Source organism: Passer domesticus, chromosome 7 (assembly GCF_036417665.1).
Source record: "Passer domesticus isolate bPasDom1 chromosome 7, bPasDom1.hap1, whole genome shotgun sequence".
In the NCBI taxonomy this organism is placed as follows: Eukaryota; Metazoa; Chordata; class Aves; order Passeriformes; family Passeridae; genus Passer; species Passer domesticus.
The window spans coordinates 15,217,351-15,235,797 of record NC_087480.1 but is presented as its reverse complement, the minus strand read 5'-3'; the positions used below and the strand labels follow the sequence as shown (position 1 = coordinate 15,235,797).

The following is an 18,447-nucleotide window of genomic DNA, read 5'->3' as shown; positions in this document are numbered from 1 at the left end:
TTCTTTGCTTTTTTTACTTTTCTTTTTACTCCTTAGCATCACAGATCACCCACTGGCTACTAAGCATCAGAAAAACCCTTTAAATGCTCTCTGGCAATGATTTAATCTATAAAAATGTACCCACACCCAGCCTTCCCAGAGCTTCAAAGGTTTGCCCAGAATCTGTTGCAAGAGAAAGAAAGAAAAAAGCAGTTTCCATGTACTGGTGCACAATCAGTGGAACCATCGCAGCTGTGGCATGGGCAGGGATTACCAAATCCGGTGCAGGGAAAAAGGGTAAAGGGGAATAAAGACTAAAAAAGAGCAAGACTAAAAAGACATCCTTGCATGAGCTAAGAAGGGTGTTTATAGGGACACTCCCTGGTGCTCTTGGTGCAAAACAACCCATTATCCCCTTAAGCAATAGGAAGGGGATGGCCAAAGCAGAAGTCAGCACTCTCCTAAAGCAAGCTGAGAGTGTATTTCTCACCCGTAGCAGCAAAGGAAGGAGCATTTTCAGAAATTCATCTTCTCCTGACCGTATCTTCTCAAAGCACTCGAGGACCCATGTCAGGAATTCATGCCGGTCCAACATGCCATCCTGCACACAGATAAAAGCAGAACAAATGGATGAAAGTTGAAGTAAACTCCACCAAGGCAAGACAGAGCAGCAGCAGCTTGCACTCCAACAGTGGAAATAGCTCTGGAAGTTTTCGCAGTTCCGTGCTACCCCTGTCCTATTACTGAGCTCAAAACTGCATCTAGTCCTAGTGATCTATTCACTAGGAAAGAGAGCAACTTGCAGAAACAAATCACTTGGCAACCACTCCCCCTGCCCTCCTCTGCTCACACCAACCCAGCAGCCCCGCCAGGCCCTCACCTGGAACATGAACATAGCCAGTTTCTCATTGTAGTCCCACTGCTTCAAAGCCTGTTCCACCTCTTGGGGCATTGGTCCCGATGGTGAACCACAGCCTGGCCCTGGGAGCTGTCTGTAGAACTCTGCAATTTTCTGCAGCTGCTCTGACAGGTACTTGGTGATGATTTGTGTCCATTCTGGAGAAAAGAGGTTAGCAATGAGCACTGTGGCAAAGAGGAAAGAACCAGAATGGTGCATAGGCAGAAAGCCAGAGAAACAGAACAGAGGGGAACTCTTCTAGACCACAGCAACCTGGAGCAGGCCAGGATGCAAAGGATGTTGGATCCAGTAATGTTTAATGACATTGGGAACACAGACAGGGAGTAACATACCAAAATTCTCTAGGAAAAGTACATACTCACTTGGGGAGTAGCTAATCAGTCATCACTAAATTGCAACTTTACAATCTTTGTATGGTAAGAAAAACACAGGTAAGGCAGCAAAGGAGCTCAGTAGAACTTAACAGGGTGAAAGAAAAGTAAGGCTCCCAGGAAGTATTTATGGCTGCTAAGACTTATTTTTCAGTGTACTTTCACAGGTGGGCCTGTTGTTCAGACAGTTACTCACATCAGAACCTGAGCACTTATCAGCAGGAAAGAAGTTTATTTGGATTTACCTCTTACTAATCAAGAGCAGGCTTAGAAGGAAACAGGTGTGATGGACAAAGGCAGTGCTGCACACAGAGTGCTTACCAATGAAGGGATCAATGACATGACGCTTTTTCACCTTGGTTTCTGTGATGGCAGCATAATAGGCACAAGTCATTTTGATGAGCCACGCTGCTCTCATTACTGGAACAGTGTATTTTGCCAAATAACCAAAGACCTCTTCCTTCTTGCTAAAGATGGGCACCTGTCATGAAATGGAGAGGGAAAACTGAACCAAGCACTTGGAATAAGAAGTGAAGCAGCTAAAGCAGCTCTACCTGCTGCAGGTATGAAAAGGTAAAAAGGGAACAGAGCAACACAGTACCTCTACCTCAAAAAAACCTGCTGCCAAAATTCACTTGTGGTCAGAAAGCAACAGTATCAAAGCTGCATTTCAGTACAAACAGAAATAAAACAAATTGAAAGAAGACAGAACATATAATTACGTCACTGTAAATCCAAGCCCTGAATCCCGCAAACATCCTGGAGGTTATCCTCCAGAGAGCTCATAAAGAAATACCAAAGATACAGACCAAGGACTGAGTCAGTAACAGAGTATCTGCCATGCAACTCTTCATTTTGTATACAAAACCCAGTGGTTACAGAAGTCTCACAATATCATGAATACTCAACAGAACATGGCGAGAAACAGGGAACTGAGTACAAAGTAGGAAGGAATTCATTAATCCAAGATTTAAAATTCAAGATACAACATAAGAGGATACCAATGAAATAACCAGGCTGCAGGACTATAAACCAGGAAGCAATAACACATCACAGGGAAAAGTACAGCTGTGGAGCTCATTTCCACACAATACTCTGGAGAGCAAAAGTATGTGTGTTTTCACAGAGGAATGAAAAAAAAATCACAAAAAACAGGTCCATTTGGCACCTTCAAGCCCCTGAACTACTGGTGTTCATTAACCTGCTACGTTTCCTACATTCTTCCCAATTACTCTCTGATGCCTCACAGTCAGACTACTTGGCTACTGACAGTCGCTCTCTCACATCTAGTTCATGAAAATGGATGGAGCTCATAGCAGGAAAACAGGGGAAAACTTGAAAGGTTCAAGCTTTCACCATGACCTCAGGAAACTGACAGTCAAAACACAAAGAAGGACTAAGTTTATAAAGAGTCAGATTCTGGGAAAAACTGATTACTTTAATTTTCCCCCCAGGAATGACTCAGACCATTTTGCAACTGGGAGTTATGTTTGTTTCACAGTGCATACCAGATTCACAAGTACCTCATTTGTAGTTCTCCCCTGACAGAGAGCCATCTCCCTTGCTATCAGGCCTGATAAAATGCCAGAGTAAGACCCTTCTTTCATACTCTACAGAATTCACAGCCTGGCCAAGACCAAGTGATAGCACATGTGATCCCCTCTGCTGAAAAACAGAAACACCTCACTGCAACAGAAGTCATGTAAGTGATTATTTTCAGTAATTCCCACTATGACTTTTGAGAACTTGAGAAATCCTCCACAACAGAAATTAACTAATCTAAACAACAGAGCAAAGGCAACAGTGGCAGCTCTTCTGAAAAACAACAGAACCTTAAAATAAATCAGTCATGTCCTACAAGTCAAAAGGCAAAGCTAAACACCTCAAAATAACAGCCAAGAGAACAGATCTCAAAGTGTGGATGACTACAGTCAGGGCACTACAAATCCTACATCCACTCTTCAAGCTGAAAGCTTCACAAGATGTATAGATGAGGAACTTCTCCAAACAGTAAAGCCCTCCAGAAACAAGCACAGATTAAATTCTCTGCCCTGCCAGGCTGCCTCTCCTGTAACATACCTTCTTAGCAAGATGAGTGAGGGGCTTAGTTCCAGCCAGATCTGTGAACCAGTTGTTTATGGCACTCTGAGAACGTGCTGTCACCAGCCAGAAGTTATCCTTCTGATTGACCTGGGGTTTCCGTCTCCCCGTGTCAGGCAGGGTGTTGCACCGTAGCTTTTCTGCAATAATACTGCTAAAATTTGAGCTGATCTGGAGGAGAAGGGGGAAAAAAAAGGATTTATTACATTTCAGAGATCAAAGATCTGATCAGTGTGCTTAAAATATCATTTATCATTCCTACCAGAAGTCTCACCAGTATCAACTTTTGAAACACAAAGTAACTGCCAATAACTCCTTTGTTATACTTGCAGAGATGAATGTGTCTAGACAATAATCAAGCAGGGACTCAAGTTGAGATGGACACAACCCTTTAAAAATACTTGTCAAACCAGACAGAGGGCTCCTCAGACAGAAGTCAGCCAAGGAAAACAAATATCCTGTGCTTATTGATTGCCTTCCAACCCAGGCCATTACTAGTTGTTTTGTCAGGAAGTCAGCATCTTGATTTCGGAGACTGGAAAAATGGAGTTGAAGCCTATTATATAACTCCCATTTTTAAACTTCCAGATGTTTCACAAAATCATACTTTCCTTTTACCGTGGCAGTCACGTAACCAAATCAATAAGGAGTTTCTCTCTCCTATGATCAAACCTTGTGCTTCAATTGCAGAATTTAAAGAGTCCTAAATGCTGGCTTAATGAAGACTACAGACACAGACCTGCCCCAAAGATGCACTGAGCCAGACAAGAGCCTGCTCTCTCAGAGGTGGGACACAGTTCTAAACAAATGCAGAACATGGATTCTACACAAACGGAGGGTCAAGTCTTAAAAACACCCATACAAAAGGGAAGATCTCCTAGTTCTCCATACAGGGAAGGAATGAGACCCAGGACTGTGCAAGGACCTGTCCTGCTAAACCCGTCCTCGACCGTCGGGACGTCTCTCACCTTCGCCGGGTTGAAATTGACATTTTTGGCACTGCCGTGCTCGTCCCCAGAGACCGCCGGTTGGTTGTTGAAGCCTTGCTTGACATTCAGCGCAGTCAGCTCATCCTGCGGGGAAGGAGGGTGAGCAGGGCCCGGCCCGGCCCCTCCGCGCCCCCGCCGCAGCCTGTCCCCACGGCGGGGCTGAGCCAGCCGAGGCCCGGCCGCTCCTTCGACCTCCCCCAGCCCTCGCTAGCGGCACCGCCCAGGGCAGTGCCGGGCACGGGCACCGCGGCTCCCCGGCCGGGCCAGCGCCCCCAGCCCGGGGTCCCGGCGCCCCTCGCCCGGCCCCGGCCCTCGCGCCGCTAACCCGCCGCCTCCTCAGCTCCGGCCCCGGCACAGCGGTCCTGCACCCCGGCTCCCCCCAGCACGCGCGGCCCCCGCACCTCCTTCTGCTTGGGGTCCTGCGGGTACACGTCGGGAGGGCCGAGGCGCGGGCGCTTGAGCGGGCGGTGCTCGTAGCTGAGGACGCCGAAGGCCGCCATGGCGGGCCGGCCGGGCGGGGGCGGCCGGGCCACAACAAGGGCCGCCGGGGCCGCCCGCGCCTGCGCGCTGAGCGCTGCGCCGGGGCAGGTGGGCGCCGCCGAAGCCGGGCCGAAGGAGCACGGAGAATCCCGAGCGTCGCCGAAGAATGCCGAAAATTGACGGAGAGATCCGAGTGCTGCTGTGACTGGACCGAGGAAAGACGAAGAGCACCGAGCGCAGCCGGAGAGATCCGAGAGTGAACGGAGAGAGCCGAGCGTCCCCGAAGCAGGGATGGGCGAGGCCAAAAAGCGCTGAGCGCTGCAGGAGAGTCCCGAGCAGTGACGGAACGGCCCGAGCCCGCTCCGAGCGGAGCCGAAAAGTGTCGAAGAGGGACGGGGCAGCCCGAGGGGAGCGCGCGCGCCCGCCGGGGGAGACGACAGGATCACGTGACACCGCCCCTCACTCCCGTTCCCGATGCCGGGGCACCCCGGCACCCCGGGACCCGGGCACCGGCACCGCACCGGGACAGCCCGCGACACGGCCGCACTGCCACACACACCGAGCCCGCCGCGACTCCCCTGCAGCGCCCCCTCCCACTGCCTCGGTGCCTCCCGGTGGTGCTCCCAGGGATCCGGGCGGGCTGGCGCTGGGATCCCCATCCCAGCCATGCTCCTGGGGCAGCCCAGTGGCGGCCAGCCCCACAGCATGAGCCATGGGAACCCGGCAGGATGAAATGGGGGTCCAGGAGGTGTGAGGAGTGGGAACTGAGCAGGGACGGTGACACCGTCCCGGTGGGACAAGCCAGTAGAATGTGCTGGGGTCCCAGTGGGTTAGCTGTGGTATCCTAGTGGGATGAACCATGGAGTCCCAGTGGGATGAACTATGGGGTTGCAGTGGGATGAGCTGTGGGGTCGCAGTGGGATGAGCTGTGGATCCCAGTGGGATGAGCTGTGGGATCCCAGTGGGATGACCTGTGGATCCCAGTGGGATGAGCTGTGGGGTTGCAGTGGGATGAGCTGTGGATCCCAGTGGGATGAGCTGTGGGGCCCCTGGAGCGAGCAGTGGGCCCCAGCACGCAGGGTGCCCGGTGCAGGCGGTGCGTGGGGCAGGAAGCAGCGTGCTGCGGAAGCCGGCAGCCCTGGCTGAGGCTGCTCGCATGCGTCCCCGGTCCGCAGCCCCCATGGCGGCTCCTGGCACCTTCCTCGTGCCTGTCCTCCTCCTCCTCCTCTGTGGGCCGGGTCCCTACCCTGCTGCTGCCGACAGCCACCCAGGTAAGGGGGCACATGGGAAGGCCACGGGCCCCTTTTGTGGCTGGGGCTGGGGAATGGAGCTCCCCAGTGATGGCGGGCGAGGACAGGATGTGGGGCTGTGTGGGCTGGCGCGCTGTTGTGGCACACACCAGGGACCCTGCGACCCCTGATGTGTCCCAGAGCTGCAGCACGTACATGGCCCATTGCAGTGGGACTGCCAGGAGGGCCAGGCTGTACCAGGGAGCCCTGCTGGGCTGTCCTTGTGCCCACTGCAGTGCTGGAGCATTTCTGACCCCACTAGCCCCCTGACTACCACTCCTGCAGGGCTCCTGCCCCATCACTCTCCTGGCAGATCCTATTGGTCTGTGCCACGTGTAGGTGCTGGCCAGGATGGTCAGTGGATCTGCTGCCCTTTCCTTCCTGGTCCCCTCAGTCGTGCTGTGCACAGGAAGGGGACAGGACACAGAGGCGTTTCTTTCCACCTGACACTCTCATCCCAGCTGCTGTTTTCTGAAAAAAAATGCACTCTTGCCTGGCTGTCAGTAAAACAACAGTTCTTTGTGGAAAAAGCCACTCTGTATCCCTGGACCTCCTGGGCTGGCAGGAAGGTGCCCTCCATCTCCAGGTGTAGAAACAGCCTGTTTGCTCCACTGTGTTACATTACAGCCCAGGAAAGCTCGACTCTGGCTTTCTCCTGCCCCTGCAGTGCTGCCTGATGAGTTTGTTTGGTTGACACGGGGGGAGGCTCATAGGGATACACAGGGATCTGGTGTGTGCCATGTCTCTCCAGTGCACCCCTGGGCCTTGGCACAGCCACCCACCACTGCCATGCCCAGCAGTGTCTGTTGCTTGCAGGAGTGATGTGTGTCCTCTTCAATGAGGAGTACATGAACTGCACGTGGGGGAACAAAGAGATGCCCACAGTCAACTACTCCCTCTTCTACTGGTAGGTGCCCCTGTCCCATGGCCAGTCCTACAGCAGCGTCCAGCAGTGGGTCCCTGTGCAGCATTGCTGGTCCTGGCATCAGGCCTCTCCTCCTCCCCAAGCCCAGGGTGGGGCAGGCTCTGTCTCCAGAGCAAGCAGGGTGGGATGTGCTGGGGAGAGGGGTCCTGGCGAGGGCTGGGGCATGTGAGGCCTTGGGGAGTCCTGGCAATGCACTGTGGCACAGGTACAAGAACACGTCTGACAAGGAGGTGGAGTGCAAGCACTACCTGCACCACCAGGGTGTCAGGGTCGGCTGCCACTTCAAGCAGGACGAGCTCATCCAGTTCCAGCCTTTCCACGTTCTCATCAATGCCAGCGTCGGTGGCAAGACCCTGGAGATCCCCAGCGAGCGCATGGAGCTGCAGGACCTGGGTACAGAGTGGTGGGGACCCTCTCCTCTGCAGGGCTGTGGGTTCTCAGAGCTGCCCTGTGAGCTCCCAGCTGGCAGCAGGGCCCTGGCCATGGGGCCAGCCCTCAGTGGGCATTGCCTGTCCCTTGCAGTGAAACCAGAGGCGCCTGTCAACCTGACCATCCACAACATGAGCAACAATCAGCTGCAGCTGACCTGGGCCTCCCCGTACCCCAGAAACAAGTGCCTGGAGCACGCTGTCAAGTACAAGAGCAACAAGGACACCAGCTGGACGGTGAGAGCCCTGGGCACAGCACCCTTGTGGCTGTGCCTGGGGGAGAGCTGTGCACCAGCCTCCAAGGTGGTCCCAGCCAGTATCTCAGGGCTGATGTCTCTGCAGGAGCTCTCAGTGAATGGAGATGTCTTCTCCTTGCCCAGCGTGGACTATGAGAAGTCCTACACCTTCTATGTGCGCAGCAAAATCAACAAATTCTGTGGCAGAACCCAGTTCTGGAGCGAGTGGAGCGTTCCTGTCATCTGGGGCAGCAACTCCACCAGCAAGGGTATGTTCTGAGGGCTGCAGTGGGACAGGATGGACTGGAGTATGGCAGGGCTCAGCAGGCGAGAGATGGCCAAGCAAGGAGAGAATGGCCTGAGGCAGCAGCTGTAGGGACAAGACCCATCTGGGCATGTGGGGTGCTGGCAGCAGCATCCTTTGTACTTCTGGAAGCAAAACACACCCCACCAGTGGGACCTGCTGACTTTTGCCAGGGGCTTCTTTGTTCTGGAGGGCATGGCTGGGCCAGGACAGGGTGACCAGCTAGTTATGGTGATAGGATGGCAGCACCTGGGGACAGGCCCCTTCTCCATGCTGTGTTCCCAGCTCAGCCCTGCCACGAGCAATGCCATGGCCCACCCCACTGCCATGGTGGTGTGCTGTCTGGGGATCAGTGTCACCCTGCTCTTTCCAGGCACGGTGGAGGAACAGCTGTACTGGTTTGGGATCCGCACGGTCTTGGTGCCCATTGCCTCCTGCGTGCTGCTGCTGGTCCTTGTCATCCTGCTGGTGCGCATGGAAAGGTGAGTGTGGGGAGCTGCCTGGGGCAGAAGGGCAGCAGCACTGGGGCTCTTCCCTCTAACACACCTCTCCTGCACAGGGTATGGGTCATCCTGATGCCCCGAATTCCCAACCCCAGCAAGAATTTTGATGAGCTGTTCATCACCCACAACGGCAATTTCCAGGTAAGGTGGTGCAGGCAGCCCTGCCCTGGGCTCACCCTGGCTGTGTGGGGTTGGGGCTGGGCTGGGTGGTGGCTCCTCTCACCCTGCTCTGCTCCCTGGAGGAATGGACTGGAGTCCCCAAAGATGTTGTGGAGAGCTTCAAGCCCAACTACAGCGAGAACATCTGCTATGTGACTGAGCTGCCACCCAAGGACAGCCACGAGCCCCTCTGGGACAGCAGCAACCACGCACCACCTCCAATGCCTGGGCCCCCAGCCGCCCCCAGTGAGCACAGCCCCTACCAGAACAGCTATGGGAGGCTGTGACACGCTCCTGCACCCCTGCATGCCCCATTCTCCACAGCTTTGCTGCCCAAACCTTACTGCTTCTCAGGCCCTGCTCCTGCCATGCCTCTGCCAAATGCTCTGGATCCCGGTGCTGCTTCCTGCCAAGTGCCCTCCCTGCTCCGAGGTGCCCACAAGCACAGCCAGGGATGTGTCCTGCTGAGTGGGCAGCTGCAGCTGAGCAGGCAGGGGCCACTACCCAACTGATGGGGACACACAGGATGAGGAGTCCCAGGGGGCCCAAGTGTGGAAAAATAAGGAAAGATAGGCAAGAGAGATTGTAAACATGCTCAAGTGCCTTGCAGCTGATGTAGGAAAAACACATATACCATACTCATGTTGTTTAGCTTCGTGTATCCAGTAAGTAGAACTTGTGTGTTTAGATAACACAGGCCTGTGATAGACTTAGTGGCACCTTATTTAACATGCTTGAGATTCCTGGCCTGCTGTGGGAAAGATCAAATCACAGTAGTAAACCACAACTGCACAAATCCTTGATAAACAGGCAAAAACAGCAGGTTCAGTGATCCTCCAGGGTGGACCAAGATCCACAGTGCCTGCATCCCTGCTTATGTGCTGCTTGGGGGGGGGTCCTGCAGCTGGTGAGGTAATGAAAATAAATTTCCTCTTTGCCTTTCATCCGTGGTTTTGTGGTTGTTCCTGTGTCCTGCTGTGCTGGCTCAGAGAGCAAGCCACTGTCATCCTGGCAGTTCCCCCAGGCCTCCCTGCTCCTTCCCGTGTCCCCAGTTTCCAGTGGCACTAAAGCTCTGCCACCAGGGGTTTGCCCAGGCTCGTCCTGCGGGGTCTGGGGAAAGCACCAGTGGAGCCCCAGCTCCTGAGCACCTCCGACCTCTCACACACAGTGAGGCAGGGGCCAGCCCCGCTGTCCCAGGCTCACAGTGACACCGTGTTCATCAATCAACACCAAGCACACGGGTGAGTCCCCTCCTGGCAGTCTCACAGGGCTCCTGCACCCTCGGGCGATGTGCTATGGCCTCACTGGGCAATGGGCTCTGCTCTGGGCTCTCCAACCACTTCTGGGGCCACCTGCAGCCCTCAGCCACTGCCGCTGTCCCTGCAGATGAGCAGACCTTTCTGGCCAACACTGCAGCTGCTCTTACAGAATCCCAGATTCAATTATGTTGGAGAAGATGTTGGAGAACATTGAGTCTGACTCTGTCTGAATACCACCATGTCACCCAGACCACAGCACTGAGTGCCACCTCCAGTCTTTTCCTTAAACACCTCCAAGGGCAGTGCCTCCCCCACCTACCTGAGCAGTCTAATCCAAGGTCTGACCACCCTTTCTGGGGAGAAATTCCTCCTGATGTCCAACCTCAACCTTCCCTGGCAGAGGCACATAAGAGCACACCCTCCCATCTTGTCACTGCTTGCTTGGGAGAGGAGTGGGATCCTCAGCTGGGCCCTGGCAGAGCCAGACCCTGGCACAGCCGGGCCCTGGCACAACTGGGACCTGGCACAGCCAGAGCCTGGGACAGCCAGACCTGGGACAGCCGGGCCCTGGCACAACTGGGCTCTCGGACAGCCAGGCCCTGGCACGGCCGGGCTGTGGCACAGCCAGATGCTGGCACAGCCGGGCCCTGACACAGCCAGGGCCTGGCACAGCCGGGCCCTCAGACAGCCGGACCCTGACACAGCCGAGCCCTGACACAGCCAGGCCTTCAGACAGCTGGGCCCTCAGACAGCCGGACCCTGGCACAGCGGGCCCTCAGACAGCTGGGCTCTGGCACACCGGGCCCTGGCACACCGGGCCCTGGCACAGCCGGGCCCTGACACACCGGGCTCTGGCACACCGGGCCCTGGCACACCGGACCCTTGGACAGCCGGACCCTGGCACACCGGGCCCTGGCACAGCCGGGCTCTCGGACAGCCGGGCCCTGGCACACCGGGCCCGGGCCGGGCCCCGGCCCCGCTCCCTGCGCGTCCCGCGGAGCCCAGGCGAGGCGGCAGCGCCCCCCAGCGGCGGGGCACCCCGAGCCCCGCCCACCCCGGCGGGGCGGGGCCTGCGCGCGTGCCCCGGTAACTTTCCAGCCCTGCCCACGTGGTGCGGCGGCGGCCGCCCCCTGGCGGCGGCGATTGGCGCAGGCGGGCCCGCCCCCCTGCCTGCCGCGGTGCCGGCTCTGCGCTGCCGGCGGCCGCACCGGCACCGGGCACCGGCACCCAGCACCGGCACCGCGCTCCGCACGGCACGGCACGGCACGGCACGGGCTCACCATGATCGTGTGTCCCCAGAGCGTGGAGCACCCCCGAGGAAGCCGATGCCAGCGGCTGCCGGGGCAGGTAGGACCCGCCCCGCCGCCACCACCGGAGCCCGTACGGGAGCACCGGGCTTCGCCCTGCTCGCCGCCACCGGGCCGGCACGGCTACGGCAGCAGCAGGCCGGGGCATTCGCGCTGCCCGCGGGCGGTGCGCGGGGCCGGCGGGGCTGTGCTCTCACGGTGCCGCCCCCGGCGCCCCGGTCCTGGTCCTGGTCCTGGTCCTGCTCCCGGTGCCGGTGCCGGTGCGGCGGTGGCGTCCCCGTCCCCTTTGTGCGGGATGCGGGAGGCGCCGTGGCTCCATCACTGCCAATCAAACTTGTTTTTCTCTCTCCGCCTGCACTGCCCGCGCCGCTCACCGGGGGCGCTGCCGCCGCCGCCGCCCGCACAATGGGCTCCGGGTACCGGCCCCGGGTACCGGCCGCCGGCACCGCCGTACGGAGCCCTGCCGCGGGCACCCGTACTGCCCCCGTGCTCTCCAATACCCAGGCACAAGGGCCGGGCGAGAGGTGCTGCCGCGGCACCGTCTGCAGCCAACGTTACCGGAGGAGGCACCGGTACCGACGGAGCCGCGGTCTCGCCGGGCGAAAGGATGAGCCCCGGGCGGGCGGGGAGGCGGAGGGTTCCGCCGGCCCCTCTCCCGCACGTCCCGGCGCTGTCCGGGCTCCTTCACCCTCCTGAGTTCTTTATGTGCTCGCGGCTGCCGGCCGGGAGCGCCGGGCACCGCTGCCCCGGGGGTCGCCGGGCGGGAGGGGACGCGGTTGGTGCTGGGTGCGCAGCTGAGGTGCCTGTTAGGAGTTCAGGGGGCTCGGACACAGGAGGGTTCCCCTGGGGAACTCCCACAGCCCGGCAGTGCGAGTGGATGCACTCCGGGAGGAGGAGGAGGGCTGTGGCCGAGGAGGATGAGGAAGGTGGCACTGGGGCCAATGCGAGAGGCTGGGGGGGCAGAACTGAGGGAATGTGGCAGGCGGTGCCGGTAGGAGACACCCTGGGCTGAGCTGGTGCCTTTGGGAGTGGGCAGTTCAGCCTGGCCAGGGGCTGAGAGCCGAGGAGGTGGCTGTTCTGCACCTTCATCCCCCCCTTCCTTCATCATCTCCTTCCAAGGCAGATCTGCCTGGTTGCTTGCTCCATCATCACCTGGACAAGCGGGGTGAGGAGAGCTGGCAGCACCAAGGGCTGAGCCATGGTTGCACAGCTCCTTACTGGGGACCACCTTTCCCTGGAGGAATGCAAGGGCCCTTGGCTGCTCCACCTCAGGCCTCCAGCAGAATACCAGTGGCTGGAGCCCTTGGGTGTGCTCTCAGCATCTCACTTCCCCAGGCAGAGGGACTTTGTAGGGGGCTTTCATCTTCTCCTGTCGATCAGAGAAACTGGTGCTTTTCATCTTTCCATTTTAATATGAGTTTTGGGGTTTTGTGGACCCCTTTTACCAGAGGAAGTGAAGAGGACACTCTAAATGTCAAGTAAACGTCTTGACACTTGAGCGATGGTGTTTTCACCAGAAGTGCAGGATGGTGGAAAATAGCCTGAGCTGCTTCCTGCACTGCCTGTGTGGGTGCAACTGCTCTGTGCTGCCACACAGCTCACCCTGCTCTGTCTGCCCCTCACCCCTGGGTGCTCTGCCAGGTTTTGGTGGTTTGCAGAAGTGCTCCTGGTTTTCTCCTATGCCACTACTGTTGCCATGCTCCAGTCACCGGCTTTTGGCTAACCACACTGGAGAGACAGGTGGAAGGAACAAGACAATGGTGTCAGCAGGGCCAGAATTTCCCAGGAGAGATTTCAGTCCAAGCCTGGGAGACGAGATGCATCCTTTGCATCCAAGGGTGCTGCCCGGGCTCCCACATGCGAGCAGGAGCGGTGACTTCCTGTGTGACAAGGGTAGCACCTGCTGTGCCCGTGGCTCGGGCTGGGCAGGCTGCAGGTGCACACCATGCTGTCGGCTGGGAATTGTGGCAACACGGTCGTTGGAGCACGGCAGCTGCCTGGGCATCTTTCCAACATCCCTGCCCTCTGTTCCCACCACCCTCAGGAGGGGCTGGAGCTGGGCTGGACTGGGGCCCTGGTGCAAGGCTGGCGTGGGCATTGCTGGGGATGTCTTGCCCCCAGCCGAGCTGCCCATCTCTGCTTTCTCTGGTGGGCAGCTCTGTGCTGCAGGACCCACTCCCATGCTGTCTGCTTGGGCAACACGTGGGGAGCTCTTCTGCGCGCTCCTGATCACATGGATGACACTAGGACATGGTTTGCCTCTTGGCATGCCAGGGCAGAAGCCTGGGAGCCCCTCTGCTGTTTCCACAGCTCTCTCACATCTTGGTACTGGGTAGGAGGGCTCTGTGCTGGCTGATGGGCTGCTCCATTCTGCAATGTATTTTGTGTTGTGTTTCTCCTGATCTGGCCTTGCACCACTACAAGGAACATCATTCCTGGTTTGCCCTTTGCTTCCATTCACCACACAGAGCCTTCTCCCAGACAGACCAACCTGTGTGTCTTGTTACCTGTCCTCTGCTACCTGTGTCACTGAGCAGTGCTCTGCCTGATGGCTGTGAGTGTCCCTCTGGCAGCACCAAGCTGGGAGAGGGATCTCTGCCTCTTGCAGAGCCTGGGCTTAGCTGGGGTGTGCTGCTGCAGCAGGGGCTGCGCTGGGAAGAGCTAAGCAGAGCGTGTTTCCTGCAGGTAGTGAAGATGTCCAGCAGCGACCCTGAGTGCCCCCAGTTCCTCTTTGTGAAGGTGCTGGCAAGCCGAGGGCGGCTGGAGGCGGTGACCCAGCAGATGGGCTACCACCCACAGTACCTGGACAGCTTCCTCAAGACGCAGCACTACCTGATGCACATGGACGGCCCTCTGCCCTTCGACTGCAGGCACTACATCGCCATCATGGTGAGCCTGCTGGGAGCTGCCAGAGGGGACGGGGGGCTCTGCTCAGCCCTGTGGGGCTCTCCTTAGCCTCCAGCAGATAGCCTGTGCTGCAGGCTTCTCATCAGGGGCCAAAATCAACCTCAGTCCTGGAGGTTGGGCGAGAGGTGGGTGTGGGATGCCTGTCCTGCAGGGCAGTGCACGGGTGCTGATGTGCCGCTCTTGCAGGCAGCGGCCCGGCACCAGTGCCGGTACCTGGTGAACCTGCACGTGCTGCAGTTCCTGCGGGCAGGGGGGGACCCCCAGTGGCTGCGCGGCCTCGAATTCATCCCCCCCAAACTCCGCAACCTCAACGAGATCAACAAGATCCTGGCACACCGGCCGTGGCTCATCACCAAGGAGCACATTGAGGTACTGGGACCAGGATGGCAGTGGGGACAGCAGCGTCCCCAGGGGCTGCCAGCACCCTGCCCATATGTCACATTGCTGGTCTGTCCATGTTCTGCAGAAGCTGCTGAAGATCAGCGAGTGGAGCTGGTCGCTGGCAGAGCTGGTGCACGCCGTCGTCCTCCTGGCACACTGCCACGCTCTCGCCAGCTTTGTCTTTGGCTGTGGCTGCGAGCAGGACGAGGGGCTGGGGGGCCGAGGCTCGCTGAAGCCACTGTCACTCGGGAACCAGTGCTTCTGCGAGGCCACCGCCGGCAACAGCTACAGCCAGGAGCTGCTGCGGATCAACCGCAAGCGGGTGAGCCCCCGGGGTGGGTGTGCAGGGCATGGGGGGTGCTGCTGGGACACTGCCTCACCCCCAGGCCTGTGTCTGCAGTCCCTGGACTCCTGCATGGAGCTGGATTCCCTCCGGGAACGCATGCAGCGGATCCACGTGGAGACTGAGGGCAGGGATGAGCTGAGGCTGCTGCAGCAGGACCGAGAGGAAGGTGAGGGGCAGGGAGCAGAGGCGGGTGTGCAGGGCGGGAGTCCATACGGCACACCTGGGTGTTTGTTGCTCCTCTGTGCCTTACATTGTCTGCGATGTGTGGTTCAGAGGGGCTCATGGGATGCCTGTGGGGCAGAGCAAGGCTGGTTGATGTGGCTGGGAACAGGGCAGCTGAGCACTGCTCTGACCCATCTGCAGGGCTCTCCCCTCTCGCAGATACTGACGGGGAAGTCACTGGTGCCACCAACCTTGCATGCTACACACAGGACCCTGACTTTGGATACCAAGACTTTGCCCGGCGTGATGAGGATCAGACACAGGTATTCAGAGTCCAGGTAAGACTCCTGCTCTCTGGGTGGGCAGCAGCTTGGGCTGCCCCTCCCCTCCCTTCCTCTCCCCTCCCATAGTGGCAGAGTTGCCCATGCAGACTGGCTCTGCCCCACTAGGGTTGGGAAGAGGGAGGTGACTTTTGTCCCCAAAGGTTGATGATTTTTTTCATATGATCCTCATGGAAGCAAGGGTAAAAAATCATTCAGAAGCTGCTTAAAAAGGGATGTAGTTTGGGCAGAGCCACCTCCAGAGCATATTCACTGAATTCTTCTGCTTCCCAAAGTCTCCAGCCCTTCTTCCTGGGAACATGCTCCAGGCTCCTTTTTGCAATTGCAAAATCCTCTTGCTGTGCTCAACAGGACTACTCCTGGGAAGACCATGGCTTCTCACTGGTCAACCGGCTCTACTCTGACATTGGGCATCTCCTGGATGAGAAGTTTAGGATGGTGGATGGTCTGCAAAGCAGTGCCATGGCCAAGAGGCAGGGCTGTGAACCCTCTGTTTTCAAGCGGGGCATCTGGAACTACATCCACTGCATGTTTGGCATTAGGTAGGGAAACCATCCTCATGGTCCAGGGGAGGAAACTGAGCTGACCCAGGCGGGAGGAGGGTAGGGCACTCAGTCTGTCATGCAGATGAGCATGGAGAAGGGACAGAGGTGAATCCCCTGCCTGGATGTTGAGATACTGAGCTGCTCTGGCCAGGGCAGGGGGCTCTGGGGCAGGGTTTCGGTGCCTGGTGGCTGTTGCCATGTGCCCCCTGCCCTGTGGCTGTGCCATGCCCCAGGCAGACCACAGGCAAGGTGCTGGCTGTGACTCGCCCCTGTGCTCCCCACAGGTACGATGATTATGACTATGCAGAAGTGAATCAGCTCCTGGAGCGAATGCTCAAAGTTTACATTAAAACTGTAACCTGCTACCCAGAGAAGACAAACTCAGAAATGTTTGACAGGTTCTGGAAGCAGTTCAAGCACAGTGAAAAGGTGGGATAGCTGGCCCCTGGCTCTGGCTGTGGTGGGGCTGGGAGTGGGCAGGGGTTGCAAGCTGGGGTGTTTTGGGGGGTGTATGGGAGATCTTTGAGCCCCCAAACCAGTCTGAGGCAGGTGGGGGGAATAGAAGCTGGCTGTTTATAAGGAGTTTGTTTGGCTTAGTGTGGCATGGGCTGCCCACTGTGATGAGACCAGGGGCACCAGCAGCACAGGCATCTCCTAGGTCATTACCCCAGTGGTGAGTGCTTCCTGGCGAGCCTTCCATCAAGCTGTAACTCACAGGAGCAGCTGCTGTGGGTGTCAGGGACTGTGCTGCTGCCAGCCTGGAATGCTGATGCCAAGTATGCAGGGGACTCCCTGGCACTCAGCTCTGGGAAGCAGCCACAGCCTACAGGACTGGGAGGAGGGGAAAAGGGGAGCTGCCTGAGCTGGAAAGATTGGTGGCATTTTGATGACAAAAGACTCGCTTGCCCAGGTGGGCAGTCGCTTGCTCCGCTGAGCACAGCACACTTCAGCTGCCTGAGGCTCTCCTGCTGTTCTGCAGGTGCACGTGAACCTGCTGATCCTGGAAGCCCGGATGCAGGCAGAGCTGCTGTACGCCTTGCAGGCCATCACCCAGTACATGATCTCCTAGATGCTGGAGCTGCGGCGGGGCCGGGCAGCCTCCTGTGTCCCTGAACTCTGCGGGACCCGTCCCGCCGGCAGCGACGGCGAGGGATTCCTTGATTTAGTTTACTTGACTGTATTGTTCCTTTTTGTTGGTTCCCCCCCACCCCGCCTTGTGGGGGTCACTGAGTGGCCCTGTTACGTGCAATTACCAAACTGTGAGGCAAGTCCGTGCTGCTGAGATGCTGGAGACTTGAACATGTCCGAGGAGGACTGCCAAAAACATGGGGGAGAGGGAAGTGGGAGGGGACTGGGGCCAGATTAGAGGGATGCTCCTTGCCTGGGTGCTGTGGGAGCCTCAGTGGCACAGGGAGGGCAGAGGGGACAACTGGCTTCCTTCCCTGTGCTGCAGTGGCTGCTCTGCTTGCAAAGCCACGCTTGGGCACCTTGTCCTCACCGGGGTGGTGTCTCTCACTTGGGAACAGTGCGGGCAGCATGTGGGTGTGTTGCAATGTTCTGAGTTGCAGGGTTAGGCAGCAAGGAGCACCTGGCTCCTAGCAAGGGCCCTTCCCCAGGACAGCAAGGGGATGCACTTGCTGCCTGCGTGTTATGTCCTTTAGGTCTATGTGCCAAACCCTTCTGGGATGGACAAGAGATGACCCAGCAAACTCCAAACTGTGAAGCTCTTGCTGGCAGAGCATCCTCGTGCTTTGCTTTCTCCAGCAGCAGGATGAGAAGGTCTTTGACAGTGTTCAGGCACTGGAGGTTTCCGCTGGGGACTTTGGCAGTCCTAAGCCCCTCCTCTGCTTCCCATCAGCAGAGAGGCAGGAGGAACAAGGGAGGCTTTTTAGTGTGGTTTGTGTCTTCTTACCACCATGAGAGGGCTGAGGTCCTGGGCCCAGTCACTTGCTTAACAGCATGGTGGAAGAGCCTGTGGTCAGCACAGGTAAGATACAGGAAGCTTTTCCTTGAATGTGGGTTGGGGGCACTCCTGGGACTGCCCCATTTGAACAGTGGCAGCCTGTCCACCAGCCTTGCCCTCTGCGTGGGGGGCTGCACCACCATTCCCCCCATCCCCTGGGCTGCTCCCTGCCTGTGCCACAACCCCTGGCTGGAGAGGTACAAGGGCACCAGTGCAGGCTCCAGAGAGCAGCCACAAAAGGGGAATGAAGCCACCCATTGTAAGTGGGAGCCTGAAGCAAGGGCAGCTGTCGAGTCAGCCAGTGCACGCTGCTTCAGTCGACCTGTTTACTGCGTAAATATACGGGGAGAAAACCTTGTGTATGGAAGCTACAGAAAAAGCCTATTTTTGCTATAAATATATTATGTTTGACATGGATGTGTGCTTTATTTCTGCTAGATTTTGGGAAGGGGGATCCAAATGTGCGTGGTTGCTGTGAAGGCAGGACAGCAGTGTCTGGCTGAGCACAGCACTGAGATGGCCCAAGTGTCAGGAAACCCAACATCCTCAGCCAT

General features: G+C 57.7%; 3 protein-coding genes across 7 annotated transcripts in view; 2 read left to right on the top strand and 1 right to left on the bottom strand.

Annotated features, from left to right (window-relative positions):
• MED12 (mediator complex subunit 12) overlaps positions 1-5,996 on the bottom strand; it is a 35,765-nt gene extending 29,769 nt beyond the window's left edge. For all 3 annotated transcript variants that reach the window (XM_064427012.1, XM_064427013.1, XM_064427014.1), the window contains exons 1-6: positions 4,760-5,996; positions 4,338-4,442; positions 3,349-3,540; positions 1,591-1,750; positions 860-1,035; positions 470-580 (exon numbers count right to left, since the gene is read on the bottom strand). In XM_064427012.1, coding sequence (XP_064283082.1) covers positions 470-580; positions 860-1,035; positions 1,591-1,750; positions 3,349-3,540; positions 4,338-4,442; positions 4,760-5,545 — 1,530 coding nt within the window. In that variant the 5' untranslated portion in view covers positions 5,546-5,996. The remainder of the gene's footprint in view (positions 1-469; positions 581-859; positions 1,036-1,590; positions 1,751-3,348; positions 3,541-4,337; positions 4,443-4,759) is intronic.
• IL2RG (interleukin 2 receptor subunit gamma) lies at positions 5,980-9,626 on the top strand. 2 transcript variants are annotated; one of them, XM_064427019.1, is made up of 8 exons: positions 5,980-6,109; positions 6,944-7,034; positions 7,258-7,445; positions 7,575-7,717; positions 7,823-7,985; positions 8,394-8,502; positions 8,580-8,664; positions 8,766-9,626. In XM_064427019.1, the coding sequence occupies exons 1-8, from the start codon at positions 5,995-5,997 to the stop codon at positions 8,967-8,969; spliced, it is 1,098 nt and encodes a 365-aa protein (XP_064283089.1). In that variant the 5' UTR covers positions 5,980-5,994; the 3' UTR covers positions 8,970-9,626. The 2 variants fall into 2 exon arrangements, with proteins under 2 accessions (XP_064283089.1, XP_064283088.1); XM_064427018.1 differs by having other exon boundaries at positions 7,258-7,717.
• Positions 9,627-11,053: 1,427 nt separating this feature from the next.
• LOC135304530 (sestrin-3-like) lies at positions 11,054-18,304 on the top strand. Of its 2 annotated transcripts, none has more exons than XM_064427017.1 (9): positions 11,054-11,288; positions 13,934-14,137; positions 14,342-14,524; positions 14,622-14,858; positions 14,937-15,048; positions 15,264-15,382; positions 15,737-15,927; positions 16,215-16,359; positions 16,910-18,304. In XM_064427017.1, exons 1-9 carry the CDS (start codon positions 11,223-11,225, stop codon positions 16,997-16,999), a joined length of 1,347 nt encoding a protein of 448 aa, XP_064283087.1. In that variant the 5' UTR covers positions 11,054-11,222; the 3' UTR covers positions 17,000-18,304. The 2 variants fall into 2 exon arrangements, with proteins under 2 accessions (XP_064283087.1, XP_064283086.1); XM_064427016.1 differs by having other exon boundaries at positions 11,056-11,288; positions 15,246-15,382.
• The last annotated feature ends 143 nt before the right edge of the window (positions 18,305-18,447 follow it).

Coding starts and splice junctions, on each gene's coding strand:
- IL2RG (XM_064427018.1), top strand. CDS start 5,995: ATGCGTCCCCGGTCCGCAGCCCCCATGGCGGCTCCTGGCACCTTCCTC. Junction 6,110..6,943: donor TGCTGCCGACAGCCACCCAG/GTAAGGGGGCAC, acceptor TGTTGCTTGCAG/GAGTGATGTGTGTCCTCTTC. Junction 7,718..7,822: donor ACAAGGACACCAGCTGGACG/GTGAGAGCCCTG, acceptor ATGTCTCTGCAG/GAGCTCTCAGTGAATGGAGA.
- LOC135304530 (XM_064427016.1), top strand. CDS start 11,223: ATGATCGTGTGTCCCCAGAGCGTGGAGCACCCCCGAGGAAGCCGATGC. Junction 14,525..14,621: donor TCACCAAGGAGCACATTGAG/GTACTGGGACCA, acceptor CATGTTCTGCAG/AAGCTGCTGAAGATCAGCGA. Junction 15,928..16,214: donor CACTGCATGTTTGGCATTAG/GTAGGGAAACCA, acceptor TGCTCCCCACAG/GTACGATGATTATGACTATG.